The sequence below is a fragment of the Silene latifolia genome, chromosome 7 (genome assembly GCF_048544455.1).
Source record: "Silene latifolia isolate original U9 population chromosome 7, ASM4854445v1, whole genome shotgun sequence".
Taxonomy (NCBI): domain Eukaryota; kingdom Viridiplantae; phylum Streptophyta; class Magnoliopsida; order Caryophyllales; family Caryophyllaceae; genus Silene; species Silene latifolia.
The window spans coordinates 7,226,549-7,241,996 of NC_133532.1; the positions used below are offsets into that span (position 1 = coordinate 7,226,549).

At 37.2% G+C, this 15,448-nt stretch overlaps 1 protein-coding gene across 1 annotated transcript; it reads right to left on the bottom strand.

Moving 5' to 3' along the window:
• Positions 1–3,831: 3,831 nt before the first annotated feature.
• LOC141591566 (beta-amyrin 28-monooxygenase-like) lies at positions 3,832–6,140 on the bottom strand. The gene is made up of 4 exons (XM_074411946.1): positions 5,643–6,140; positions 4,941–5,452; positions 4,665–4,852; positions 3,832–4,229 (listed from the first exon to the last, which is right to left on the bottom strand). The coding sequence occupies exons 1-4, from the start codon at positions 6,080–6,082 to the stop codon at positions 3,918–3,920; spliced, it is 1,452 nt and encodes a 483-aa protein (XP_074268047.1). The 5' UTR covers positions 6,083–6,140; the 3' UTR covers positions 3,832–3,917.
• Between the last annotated feature and the right edge of the window lie 9,308 nt (positions 6,141–15,448).

Genomic DNA, 15,448 nt, shown 5'->3' on the forward strand with positions numbered 1-15,448 from the left:
AGCTCTCACTTGCATCTTGCTCCGGAGAAGTGATGGCTTTCTTTGCATGGTTATGTCTTGAGTCGGGGTAGTATTTCTCAAGAAAAGCCGCTTTCATGTCCTTCCAAGTACGGATTGTACCCGGTTGAAGGTAAAACAACCAATCTTTTGCCCCATCTTGTAGTAAAAATGGGAAAGCTCTAAACTTAAATTGATCTTCTGTGACACCATTTGGAATGGCACCTTCACACATCATATGAAATTCGGAAAGATGGCGATTTGGGTCATCCCCCGCATGTCCATGAAACTTTGGGAGGTTGTGAATGAAATAGCCCTTCAATTCAAAGTTGACATTAGCCCCCATGGGTGGGTAGGCTATGCAAAGAGGTTGAGTGTCATAATTCCTTGCCCGGAGCTCCCTAATAGTTCTAGTATCATTCGCCATTGGAGGGTATTCCACTTCAATCGGATTTACTTCAATAGGCTCTTCTAAAGGTGCTTCTTCTACTCTATGCTCTCTTTGTGCTCTTTGGTACCAAGGATTAGTAAATAACCACGAATATGCTCCAAAAGCGTCCTCTTCCACGGGGGCTGATTCACCGTGTTGTGGAGAACTAAACATAAACCTTCGCACTACACACACAAGTTAGAACTTCCAATTACTTCTAACAACAAGAGGAGTAATAAAACAACTAAGCATAAATTCACAAACTCAAGTTCTAGCTATGTTGCCCTTCCCCGGCAACGGCGCCAAAATTTGATAGGCCAAATACTAGGTCGCTAAATACTAGAATTAGACTACCAAATTAACAATTTATAAGCCTAACTATACTCTAGATTACTCCAATTGATAAAGCAATATAGTGCAAGTAAGGGTCGATCCCAAGAAAAGGTCTTTTAAGCTAATTACTTGAATTGTAAACTATTGAATACTAATGACAAGTGTATAAACAAACAATGGTTATCAACAATGACAAACAATAGATGAACATAGATAAAGGGGGGGTTTTGAGTTGATTGGTAACATGAAAACAAAGTAAAGTTGCAATCTTTTTCTAACAAGCAATATGACAAACACTTGGTGAGTAAGAAAATTCAATATTAAGGGGGACTTGGTGTAACAAGGCTCAACAACTACTTCCTAAGCATAAAGATCCTCTCTTTTCCTTCCCTCAACAATTACTCAACTACTAATGTAAGATAATGACTACTTACTCCTAAGCTAGAGTAGTTGGTCCTACTAATATGGTCACCCAATTGAAAACCACAACAAGGTTTGCATAAAAGAGCATTAGGAACAAAAGCCAAACAAAAGTACCAAGATTAATCCTTTAGGAGGCTTAATCCAACTATCCCAAGGAGCAACATACAAGTTCCACTCACAAAGATACAAACTTTAATCCAACTTCATAAAGATGCAAGCTTGCTACAAGGATTGCAATAGTAAGATGATTAACATGCAAGGTTCATGACTCCTAACATAGTAACATCCAACATAAACAATGAAATCAAGGAAACATGTAATAATTATTGAGGAAAGGTTAAGAGGTTCTTACAAACTTAAGGAGAGTAGTGTCTCACCAAATTACACCAAGAAAAAGGTCTAGCCTTCCATAACCATGGATGAATCCAAGAGTTGTGGAAAGATTGACATGAAAATCCAATGAAAGCTTACAACTTTTACCCAAATACTAAATATTCTTCTCTTACAAGTCTTTTGTGAATTGCTAATAATTAGGAGATTAGATGATAATAGGAGAGTTCAAAACATGGGGTATATATATGGCTGCACTCCTTTCTAGGTTAAAGACCGAGATGGGCCTTCAACTTCCACAAAACACGGCTCTTAAATTTCGCGAGACAGACCAAACCGCAGGCTCCGGCCTGGACCGCAGGCTCCGGCGGATACCGCATGCTCCGGTGTGGACCGCAGGCTGCGGTTGGGGTCTGATGATTTTTCCTCATTTGCTTGTCATCACCTTGATCCCCCTTTGTCTTGGTTCCGTTGGTAAAGGGTTCTAAACGATGAATCTATCCCGTTCCTTTGAGCTTGGGTCGGGACTTTGGAAGCTTGTCTCGACCTTGACTTGTTGACCGCTCGGCTTTGACTTTGGTTGACTTTTTAAGTTGACTTCGCGCCTTTGTATCCTATAAATCATAGCTAACTCAAGCAAGCAATCAAACCAAAACTTCCTTATTTCAATGACAAAACACTCCATTTGGCCACTTAGATTACCTAACAACACTTAATTGACTCGACTCTATTTGACGCTATCAATTTTCTTAGATGATTATATGCATATAAGTTGAGATTTAGCCTAGAGTAAAATCAACACAACACGAGAAGAAAACAGCATATATTCTCTGTTTGGGCCTGCAAAGGAGCAGGTGGGCTAGAAATGAAAAGGAAGCATGGCCCAAGAAACGTAAGGAAAGACGAGTGCAATTAAAAGAGAGCCCAACAGTAATTTAGGTAGCATAAAAACGGACACAAACATGACACGGACACGTGACACGCCATCCCATGAAATTCAGGACACGGAACACGTTATTTAAATTTAATAAAATATACTCCCTCAAATTCAATCCAAACTACCCATTTGACTTTTCACGGTCTACGAGACGACAGTTTGACCACGTTTTTCTACATTTATATATTATATTTTTGTGTCGAAATTATAATTTTTCGAAACCTCTTTATATAAGAAATGTAAATATGTCAATTTTACGTATAAATTTTAAAAATTTGATTAAATATAGTGGATGTCAAAATTTAACAAGGTTGGCTTTAAAAAGTGAGTGGGTAGTTTGGATTGGATTGGAGGGAGTATATTTTATAGTTATAAATAACGTACGATTTTATTTTTGTAAATGTATTTTGATATATTAAATTTAAATAATTGAAGGTAAAATTTGTTTTTGACTATAACTCATTTTTATTTCCCACCGAAAGCATCTTCTAATCAATCTCTTTTAGTCTTTCAATATCTCATTCCTCGTTATAGGTATTCGACACGTTTAGGCGTGTGTCCCGACACGGGATGACTGGTTAGGAGTGTCCGTGCTACCTAGATATCAACCAGGCCCACAAAGAGCAAAACCCGATCTTCGGAGGAAGGCAGCTGGAAACCATAAGGGTGTGGGGATTGAAAAATTTGGAAAGAAGGGAGAGGAGGGAATTGAAAGGATGAGAAATGCATTGTTTGGTTAGCAAAATGAAAGTAGAAGGATTTCGAGGGGATGAAAAATGGATCCCACCATTTCTCTCCTATAAGGCAAATTATTTCCCCTCCAACATAGGCAAGATTTGGATTAAGTTTTAGCCGCTTGTCGAATCAACTACAACGATGAAGGGACCGAGTTTTACAAAGCCGATGTGTTTTAGCTAGCCCGGTAGAAGTTATAGTGAATCCAGATCTGGAGGAATTATTAAGGCTATTACCCAAAGCATCTGTTAGCAATAGTAACATAGTATGGCTATAAGTGTCTGCATTTCACATAAGATAGGTGATGTAGTGACTGATTGTTTGAAATAGGGGCTTTCGCTATACACTCACTCACTTCTTATCCAACATGACTAGTGACCTTTATTTATATAAGGTCCTAAGTTCTAACAACATAAAGAGTCTTAAGACCTTACTAACGTAACTCCTAATATTTACACTAATATAAATGACATAACATTTAAAGTGTAAATACTAGTAACATAAATACTCCGTAACTCTATACATTAAGGACTCTATATGTTATTAATATTAAGTCATTCAATAATGTTGGGGTTACTACCCAACAATTAGATATATTGTGTTAGCTATATTCAGTAGAAAATGGAAAGGCATTAGTGATCAGATGGATGTAATACTTGATGTACTTTGATCATTGATTTTAATATAAATGCTTACATTTGACACAAAAAAAACGACAAAAGGCGTAATTAATTAAGCTGCAGGAGATTGAAGATGTGGATGGAGGCGAATTGGAAGGCCTTTAGCAGGTGTAGGCATGGGATTTACGACTATACCCTCGTCCGGAATTAGTTTCTCCCATTTAAATCTCTTTACAATGTTGTGCATGAACACTAGTATTTCCAACCTTGCATACTCTTTTCCTGGGCACATTCTCGGGCCTCCACCGAATGGGACGAACGTGTATGGTGCCGGACCGCTCCCGTCGAACCTTGTCGGGTCAAATTTCTCGGGTTCTGGGAAGCATTTTGGGTTCCTATGTGTTGAATTTGCACTCCAATATAACTGCATGATGTAAAAAACATGTATGTGTGTGAGTTCAATATTATGTGGCGTGTTAGAGTGCATAAATTCTTGTATAACGCTTTAATATCCGTCTTAAACTTAAAACGGGTCAAGTATTGGTAAGAGTGATGGGTCGACCATATTAAGATATAAAACTATTGATTAAATGTCGATATCAACCCTTAGACTAGGTTATTGGTTTGATATAATTCTATTATACCTAGCTCGGTTTTGCAGATGTTAAGTAGCTTAGTTAGTAAAATAATGAGTGGTGCTACTCATGACCAGAGGTTCAAATCCCGTCAGCATCCAAATTGTCCTCGTGGTTGATGCTTAGTTTCGGTGTCACCTTTTTCATATATTTGAAATCATTTGAAATATAAACAATTGACTGGAACAGATGGTTATACTTAAGTGCTTAGTAGAAGAAAGTACCTTCCAACCCTTGGGAATTTGGAAACCAGCATACATGAAATCGGAGAGGGCTTCCCTAAAAGCACCTTGAAGAGGAGGTGCCAAACGCATCACTTCACACGCCACGTTCCACGAATACTTCATCTTCTGTATGTCCTCCCATGTTAGATGCTCTCCTGGTGCTTTCGACTTTGCTATCTCCATTTGCTCTGTGTTCAATTCCATGGAAAAAATACTATTTAAATATGAGACCGTCTTATATGAAACTAAATGATCTAATAGGTAAATAGTAAATACCCTTATAAACAGCATCATAGATATGAGGGAGTTCGGCAAGAAACTTAACAACAAAAGTACAAGCAGCACTAGCAGTATCATGTCCACCAATAAGCAATCCAAGTATTTTATCAGCAATATCCAACTCATTCATAAATCGACCGTCTTCATCCGGTGTTAACAACATATGTGACAATATATCCTGCGTAGGAGACGCCTTGTTATCCGCCAAATCCATCTTCCTTTGCTTTATAATCGCCCTCAGTTCTCGTCTCACCACATTTGACGCCTTAATCCCTCGATTAAATGGCGTTCCCGGGAGATCAATTGGTACGGAGATGATTCCCGATGCAATATCATTAAACGGGTCAGCGAACTTAGCTACGTGTACCGGGTCCTCTATGCTTAAGAATATACGGCATGCTAACCAAAATGTGTAACGTTTTGCTAGAGGGAATACTTCTACTTTATCTTTTCCTTCCCACCCGTCTTCCATGTGTCGGATTGCGATCTTGTCCATTATGGGTATGTACCTGTTATTAGACATGTCAAAATATGACCCGACTTACTCCGTATACATCATAAAAATATATATTAACTTACTGATATCATTATAAGTAAACTTGTAATAATATATCGTACAATAGTCTTACAGAAGATCGTCTAAATCATCGATTAGGTTATAATGCACGTAGGAGTAAAAGTTAACTTGTTATAATATACCTTTGTAATGCCTCAGGCTTGAAGAAAGTAGGAAGGAGTCTCCTCATTTTCTTAGCTTCCTCCTTTGAGTCGGTTTGAGTGGAAGAAGGGAAGATCTTGTTAACGGAGCTAGGCCACCAAGCTTCGACTAATTTGTTCTCGTTCGAGAACAAGAACTTGTTACATGCCGCACCACACATTACCCCCACTTTTTCTCCTAAGATGGATGTCTTGAAAATTTGATTAGGCTCATATTTAGCCAACCTACTAAATATGAACTTCTCCGGGTGGCCTTTCCACCCGGTAGATAAGAAGTCGTAGGACTCGCCTATTATAGGCAGTCCCATCTTACCCGGAGGTAATGTATACCCCCGGGCAGAACGATGATTGTGGAGGACGAAAAGGGATATTAGAGATAGGAAAATGAAGAGAACCATGCCACAAATGAAGAAGAGCTCCATGGTTCTTTTTTTATTTTGTTATTTAATTTAGTGATGAGGGATTTCTCCAAGTGTTTCTATTTATATCTTATAGGAGTATGTTTTAACCCTTGGACGTATATATGGATTAAGGTGGTTGTATAAGAAATGAAAATGAGGTATTTACTTTTTAGTGTTATTAAATATCAAATATATACACCTTTTTTTGTTTGTCAAATACAAATATATTTCTTTTGTGTATTTATGTTATGATGTGGAGTGTCAAATTTTTTGCAACATCCATTATAACTTTGCTCACAATCAATTTGTTTGTTGGTTTATTGTCTTTTGTTTTAGGTAAAAAAAAAGGAATTAGGAGAATTCTACTTTTTTGGTAATTTGGTTTTAATTATCAACTTGTTACATTACGAGTATATTTATATATTTATATTTACTCATATATTAATAAGATAAATGTTTTATCCTAAATGTAGAATCAATCAATGTAACTTTTTGTCGTAGGTAAGTAAACGTTGAGATCAATGATCATATTAAAATTAAGAATAAACTTATTTTAAAAAAAAGTAACTTAGAATCCCGCTTACTATTAAGAGAATAAAAATTATCAAAACATTTCCTTCTAAACTCCATCAACTTATATAAGAAAAGAAATGAGATTTTTCCAATTAAACTACCATCTTTAAGCATGATTTTTTCATTAATTTCTAAATTATAAATATAATGTTTTAATTAAAATAAAATAAAAGGGGCAAAAAATTATAAAATTCAAAATTGTTAATATCAAAATACAATAAGGTAAAATATGAAAATATAGGTATAAATTTGGAATGAATAAATAGTAAATTAAAAGTAAAAGCTCTAAATACCGTGTATTATTACGCCGGATCTGTAACTAGTTAAGTTTTATGGAGTAAAAACAATTTAGATATTGCAAGAACATGACAGGAGATGGTAAGTGCATGGAGTAATGACAAGGTCCAAACGCACGAGGGACTCGAGGTTAGCAAGGCAAAAGAAATAATTGACATTATATAACATAAAAGAAGGTGGTCGTATATGTGGACTGCCGAGTGCCGAGATACACAACGTGATTGTGCTCCACGAGCGCCATGCGCACACTAACTAGACACAAGTCATATGTTTGATCAACACCTTTACTTTAATCGCAAATTCTCATTTAAGACAAGTATACTTATTTTAAACTTAAGACGGATTAATTAATATAAATAAAACAAAAGTAAAATGTGTAGTGAAAAATGATAACTATGTTATCTATGTGTTTTTCCATGCTAAAAACTTGTACTTATGGCTCGCTTATATGCACAATATATGGACATTTATGATTTAATTGCATAAGTAATGTTGCATAAAACCCGTCATTTGGGTATTTGGTTTTATTTTGCTTGTTTTTGTTGCTTTTATAGGTAATATGGAGGCCAAGAAACAGCACACTAACTTAAGAGAGGCCCAAAAACTAATCACGTAACCCATAACTGATAACCCAACAAAAGATGAAATAAAGACCCAAAATGAAGAAAAAAGGAGTTCAGGGCTGATCTTGAGAGCAAAGCGCACATTAAAGTCAACGAATGCAAGGCAATGCGGTTCTCACCGTGCCTTGCTCAAGTGCCAAGTGCTCCTAGTTGGGTGTAATTTGAAGATTAGAAAGGACTCTTCTTCCAATTTTAATCCAAATTAAATTTCACCATTTTTCATCATAGTTGATGTATCTTTCTTCCCTTATTCAATTGTTTACATTTATCTTTCTCCTAGTTTCATTTGTTAGTAATTGTTGAATTCCTTTTGTTTGTTACTAGTATAGAGTTATTCTCTGACTCTCTCTTGTTTAATTGTCCATGCTTTTTGATAGTGTCAAATTGTGACGAGTCAATAGGTTAACGTTATCACAATAAACATGCTTGATACCGGGTTTTAGTTGAACTTGTTATAATATACCGGTTTGCACTTTTGGTTGTAATTTTAGAGACTTAGCTTATAACTTACCAAGGCAAAGAAGGAGAGCAAAAGGAAAGCCAAGGGAATAAGTGAAAAATCAAGAGAAGCAAGCAAAAGGAAGAATTGAAGCCTTGACATGCACAAACAAGAGCCAAAATGAAGAATTGAGAACTCGATTTCACAAGGGTCAACTTCAAACGCATATATCTGGAGTTATAGAGCTCGTATCGATGCAAGGCCAAGTGGAGGTGAAAGCTTGTGATCTTAGCTTTCCAACGGTAGGTCGCATGCCATATTTGACCAAGAAACGAGAGAGTTATGGCTCTCGCAAGTTGCTGCCACAGGAAAAACCGCAGATCTGCCAAAATAACGGCAATCACAAGAAGACCACGGCAGACTGCCGTTTTGGCTGGAAACGAGATTCTAAATTCCGTCATATGTTCCTATTGAAAGCCCATTTTCCTATGCCTTGTTTTTAGACTATAAATACATGTTTTGCATTAGGTTTTGGGAGCCCTTTTTTTCACCTCCTTACCATCAAATCTTATGCTTGAGTTTTAATCTTGTAATAATTAGACCTTAATCAATTTCCATTTTTATTGTAATCTTTCCACAAAAATTGGGTTGGAATCAAACTATGGTTGGCTAAGTCTTTCATCTTGGTGTAATTCATCCAAAGTTTTCAACTTTGGTATTGTAAGACTCTTTTAATCTCTCTTTACTTATCCATTGATCTTTCCTTGTGCTTATTTTCTTATGTTGAGTAGATGAATGTATGAATTGATCACTCTTGCATCTTATTTACCCAACTATTGCAAATTCTAGAGAAATGGTTTAATCTATCTAGGATTAATTGGAGCAAACTTGTTGTATGTTGATTTGGTTTAAAGGATTCATGCAATAAGTAGGAAATTTCATGTCTTTTCTCATTTGTATGGTTTAATCTTGTGAGAATTGATCCTAGCTTCTTGTCTTGGCATAACCCTTAATGCTCATGTTTAATTTTCACTCATGGTTTAATGAATTGTTGATTAAACTTGAAGGATATACATGGATGGTTTAATTTGTGTATGTTAACATCTTGATTTGATAGTATTGGGTGGATAATAAGGAGAGAATTACAAAAGAGTCAAACTTTATCCTTGTTGGTTACTAAGGAGGGATTACACCAAGTCCTCTTTAATATTGAATTTTCTTGCTCACCAAGTGTTTGTCATATTGCTTGTTAGAAAAAGATTGCAACTTTACTTTGTTTTCATGTTACCAATCAACTCAAAACCCCCCCTTTATCTATGTTCATCTATTGTTTGTCATTGTTGATAACCATTGTTTGTTTATACACTTGTCATTAGTATTCAATAGTTTACAATTCAAGTATTTAGCTTAAAAGACCTTCTCTTGGGATCGACCCTTACTTGCACTATATTGCTTTATCATTTGGAGTAATCTAGAGTATAGTTTGGTTTATAAATTGTTAATTTGGTAGCTTAATTCTAGCTTTTTACGACATCTAGTTTTGCGTTACCAAATTTTGGCGCCGTTGCCGGGGAAGGGCAACATAGCTAAAGCTTGTTTTTGAACTATTGGTCTTTAATTAGTGTAGTTAGTCTTTGTAAATATATGACTCCTTTACTTGCCTTAGTTTGTTTACTTCTTTGATTTGATGGCTACTTGTTATTGTCGCCAAACTCATGATGAACCATTTTACAAGTTTTTTAATAGAACGAAAAAGTTTAACTCTCTACGTGAATACCCTTATGAGATGAGAAAGCTTTGTAATGTGGTATATAATGGGTTGAATGAAGAAACCTTGTTCCTTACCGATAAATTGACTAATCAAGAATTTATTGGCAATGTCTATAACTATGAAGAGAAGTGGAAATTTTTCCTTATGTTGGCTATTGCGAGTAAAGAATTGGAGTTGAGAAATTCACTCCCTAGTGTAGCATGTGAGGCTATTCATGGTGAGGAGCCTCAAATTGAGGGATCGTTGAGTGAATTAGTTGAGGAAGTAGAACATGAAGAGGTTATTCACACTTTAGACAATGAGTGTTTTGATGATGGTTCCTATGATAAAGAGAATGATCTTGAGTTTGAAAACCCTCCTCCCCTTAATCTTGATACGAGCTACTCTTATAAAGAGTATTGTTTTTGGGATGATGAGAAGGACGCTTATGTTTTCACCACACTTCTATGCCACTCCCCCGTTGTGCTATCTACCGACACCTTGTGCACTAGTGATGATGGTTCCTCGAGTAATAGTCATGTTGATGAGAACAACTCCTCGATCCTTAGTGGCCTTGGTGAGGAGTTGTCATGTGAAGAGTCATTGGGTCAAATTGTTGAAAAAGATGAACTTGAGGGAAGTAAGGTTGAGGAAGAGGTTGTTTGCACCTTTGACAACTCTTATTTTGAGGGTCTATTTGATGAGGGAGATGATATGTGTGACTTGAAACCTTCTTTGGCCTTACCATCCATTGAGATCCCTATTCACATTCCTTGTACCGAAGTTGATGCCTCACATCTTGGTAACAACTCCTTGGTTCGTAGTAACTCTTGTCCGAAATTGACCTTTAAGGAATCAAGGAGTGAGGTGTTTGAGAGGAATGAGGAAGGACCAATGATTTGTGAGGTAGTTGTGATAGAAAAAGAGAAGGTGGTAGCTCTTGAAGATATTTGTGACCCTTCAAAAATTATGAAATTTACAAGTGTGGGGGTCAAGGAATATGCAAAAGAGGGAATGGAAAATGAGTTTGTAGAGGTTTACCCCCTCAAGGAGGAACCACCACAAATTTATTTTGAAAAGCCACCAAGCTTATCACCCAAAGAAGCTCATGAGTCCCCTTATTCTTACTTGGTCTTCACCAAGTCCATTCCTTCATTCAAAGAGCCTTATCGTGACAAGAAACCGTTCCTTGGGTATGAAAACTTGAGACACTTATCTTGTGTTTACTATTTCCTTACTTATGCTTGCTATGTGGATGATCTATGCTATGGTCATGCCTCTTGTTTATGGGCTAGTGTGTATGACAAGTTACTAAGGGCGATGCGTTGTTCCGCTCTTGATTCTTGAAGAAGAAAAATGTTGAAAAGGCGTCGAGCAAACGACGAAAACCAAAAGCGCTTTACGGGAGGCAACCCGTACTCCTTTCACATTTCTTTACTCTCCTTTGCATTTCTAGTACTCTCCTCCACATTAAGGACAATGTGGAAACTAAGTGTAGGGGAGGAGTTTAGTTGTATCATATGTAAGCTTTATCTCATGTTTTTGATGCATTATTTAAAAAACCAAAAAAAAAAAAAAAATTGAAAATTCCGGCTAGGTGAAAACCCACAAGGGTGGGCACCTAAGGCAAGATTGGGAAGGTGGCCGAGGACGGAATGAAAACCCGAAAGGGCGTTCCGGGCAAAATGAAAAATTGAGTTGCGAGCCACCATGAGAGGAAAGGAAAAGCTAAGGTGAAAACCCGAAAGGGCACCTTAGGCAAAATGAGGGATTTTCAACAAAAAAATTGAAAAATTGAAAAATGCACCACCAAAAAGATGGAGGCACAAGAAGGGAGTGATAAGGAGGGTCTTGGAAGGAGGCTAGCTTTAGGATTTAATTTCTTTTTGTGTCACAAAAATTTGCTTCATATTGGTGGTTTTTCATGTTGGCTACTAGGTTGTTGATCTTTATTGGTGTTTGGCCAACTTAGTAGCATAACTTTCATTGTTTGGAGTGATAAGGGAGTGATATAAGGGGAGTATGAATGATTTGAAGGATTGTGTAGGTCACTTTGCTATTGCCTTGGGATAAGGCAAGAGTGACCATCTTTGCTTTGGAGTGATAAGTAGGGTGGTTGTGAAGTTGATGAGTCGGAGTTGGAGGTGTGTTGTGTCTTGTTTAGAGGGATGTTATAAGGAGGGCGTGTAAGAGAAGAGAGTGTGTCAACTTTGAGTCTATATTTTCCTTTTTATCGGTGGTTTTCAATGAGGAAGTTATAAGAAGGTTGTAGTGAGGGAAGAGCGATCGGATTCTCCTACACTCACTTGATGGACTTGTGTACCTTCCTACTTAGTCTTGAGTTTTACTCGGGACGAGTAAAGTCCAAGTGTGGGGGAATTTGATAGTGTCAAATTGTGACGAGTCAATAGGTTAACGTTATCACAATAAACATGCTTGATACCGGGTTTTAGTTGAACTTGTTATAATATACCGGTTTGCACTTTTGGTTGTAATTTTAGAGACTTAGCTTATAACTTACCAAGGCAAAGAAGGAGAGCAAAAGGAAAGCCAAGGGAATAAGTGAAAAATCAAGAGAAGCAAGCAAAAGGAAGAATTGAAGCCTTGACATGCACAAACAAGAGCCAAAATGAAGAATTGAGAACTCGATTTCACAAGGGTCAACTTCAAACGCATATATCTGGAGTTATAGAGCTCGTATCGATGCAAGGCCAAGTGGAGGTGAAAGCTTGTGATCTTAGCTTTCCAACGGTAGGTCGCATGCCATATTTGACCAAGAAACGAGAGAGTTATGGCTCTCGCAAGTTGCTGCCACAGGAAAAACCGCAGTCTGCCAAAATAACGGCAATCTGCCAAGACCACGGCAGACTGCCGTTTTGGCTGGAAACGAGATTCTAAATTCCGTCATATGTTCCTATTGAAAGCCCATTTTCCTATGCCTTGTTTTTAGACTATAAATACATGTTTTGCATTAGGTTTTGGGAGCCCTTTTTTTCACCTCCTTACCATCAAATCTTATGCTTGAGTTTTAATCTTGTAATAATTAGACCTTAATCAATTTCCATTTTTATTGTAATCTTTCCACAAAAATTGGGTTGGAATCAAACTATGGTTGGCTAAGTCTTTCATCTTGGTGTAATTCATCCAAAGTTTTCAACTTTGGTATTGTAAGACTCTTTTAATCTCTCTTTACTTATCCATTGATCTTTCCTTGTGCTTATTTTCTTATGTTGAGTAGATGAATGTATGAATTGATCACTCTTGCATCTTATTTACCCAACTATTGCAAATTCTAGAGAAATGGTTTAATCTATCTAGGATTAATTGGAGCAAACTTGTTGTATGTTGATTTGGTTTAAAGGATTCATGCAATAAGTAGGAAATTTCATGTCTTTTCTCATTTGTATGGTTTAATCTTGTGAGAATTGATCCTAGCTTCTTGTCTTGGCATAACCCTTAATGCTCATGTTTAATTTTCACTCATGGTTTAATGAATTGTTGATTAAACTTGAAGGATATACATGGATGGTTTAATTTGTGTATGTTAACATCTTGATTTGATAGTATTGGGTGGATAATAAGGAGAGAATTACAAAAGAGTTAAACTTTATCCTTGTTGGTTACTAAGGAGGGATTACACCAAGTCCTCTTTAATATTGAATTTTCTTGCTCACCAAGTGTTTGTCATATTGCTTGTTAGAAAAAGATTGCAACTTTACTTTGTTTTCATGTTACCAATCAACTCAAAACCCCCCCTTTATCTATGTTCATCTATTGTTTGTCATTGTTGATAACCATTGTTTGTTTATACACTTGTCATTAGTATTCAATAGTTTACAATTCAAGTATTTAGCTTAAAAGACCTTCTCTTGGGATCGACCCTTACTTGCACTATATTGCTTTATCATTTGGAGTAATCTAGAGTATAGTTTGGTTTATAAATTGTTAATTTGGTAGCTTAATTCTAGCTTTTTACGACATCTAGTTTTGCGTTACCACTTTTGAGTATTGTTCTTCTAGTAAAGTTTGAATCTTTGGTTTAATTGAGTCAAAGCCTTTTCCTTTTTCTATCAATTCATTGTAGTTATAGTTCAATTAGTTAATTATCCTTTCCACATAGTTGTTTGCGTGATAAATTGTAGACATCAATTTCATACTATGTTTATTGTCAAAGTTGCAACTTTTATCAATTGTTTAGTCTTAATTAACATAAGTAGTGAGTAGTCCCCTTACTAGGTTGCGATTAAGCACTAACATGAGTAATTAATATGATTAATTCCGTTTAAATTAGTTGTCAAAGGGAAATTAGTGGGGTTCATCAAAGGATTTATCTTTTTAATGTTGTAATTGGGATTTTGGTTGATTGTCGACCCTTGTCCACCAATGAGATTGGTTAGGTCCTAGATTGACCACCTATTTACATCCTTAGCCTATTTGGGTTGAACCCGAGAGGGAGAGCCTAAAGAGGGTACCTTTGGGAACCAATTTGACATTCATCACCTTTGACATTCACTTCGTCGTTAGTTTCCGAGGCCACTCTCTTCGAAGACGCCCTCGGCATCAAGAAAACCAACAGCCTTGGTACTTATCTAGGTTTCTCCGTCCTTGGTAGAAAACCTAAGCGATCTGATTTACATTACATCTTGGACAACATAAAGTCTAAACTTGCCACTTGGAAGTTTCGGTTTCTTTCTAGAGCCGGCAGAATCTGCCTTATCAAATCTACCATCAACGCCATTCCCAATCATACGATGCAATGCATCCTCCTCCCTTCCTCCATTCTCCGCGACATTGACAAGATCACTAGGAGTTTCCTTTGGTCTAGCCAGTCCGCAAACCAACTTCATCTTGCTAATTGGGATCTTGTCACCCTCCCCCTCTCCCTTGGCGGTCTTGGAATTAAAGCCGCCGAGCCTCTTAATGATGCTCTCTCAACCAAACTCAGTACTAACATCCTCCTCAACAACTCCTACACTGCCGCTAAGGCCATTCACAGTAAATATTGTACTCCCTCCCGACGTTCTTTCTCCCAGGGTTCCCATATTTGGAAGAACATTGGAAGAGGGTGGAACATCCTTAAAGATCACATTTCTTGGTCCATAGGAGATGGCTCCACCATCAGTCTTTAGGATGATCCTTGGTTTTGCCTTGGTCCGCTCAGAAACCTCATTCTTGGCCCCTTTAATCTTTCTTCCTCCAATGCCAGATTATGCTCTATCATCTCCAATGGAGTTTGGGCCCTTGACTCCCTTGACTTCGTCCTCCCTGATTACATCACCAACATTCTCTCCATCCCCATCCCGGTTATTCCTAGACCTGATACCCTTTCCACCTCCCTTGCCTCCAAAGGCAAATTCTCTGTCAGTGATGCTTATTCCTCCATGTGTCGTCCCACCCACACCCTTACTGTAATACTCTGTATTTTAGTTGGAGTACTTGGTCGAATACTTGGTTGGTACTCGGTCGAGTGTGTGTTACTCGGCCGAGTGCACTTAACCGAGTAAAGCGGTTCAGCAAGTTGACGGTTTCTTTTATGTTTTGACCAAGGATATCGTTATAATGCTTATATCATTTCTAGTTCATTTTAACATCTCTATAAACCATTTTCTAAACCTAGAGAGAGGGAGAGGAAGAAGAGTGTCGAGCCTTTCATTTTATTGGAGATTTCTCATCTTTTTCAACCTAATTCAATTTCCCTGTTGGTA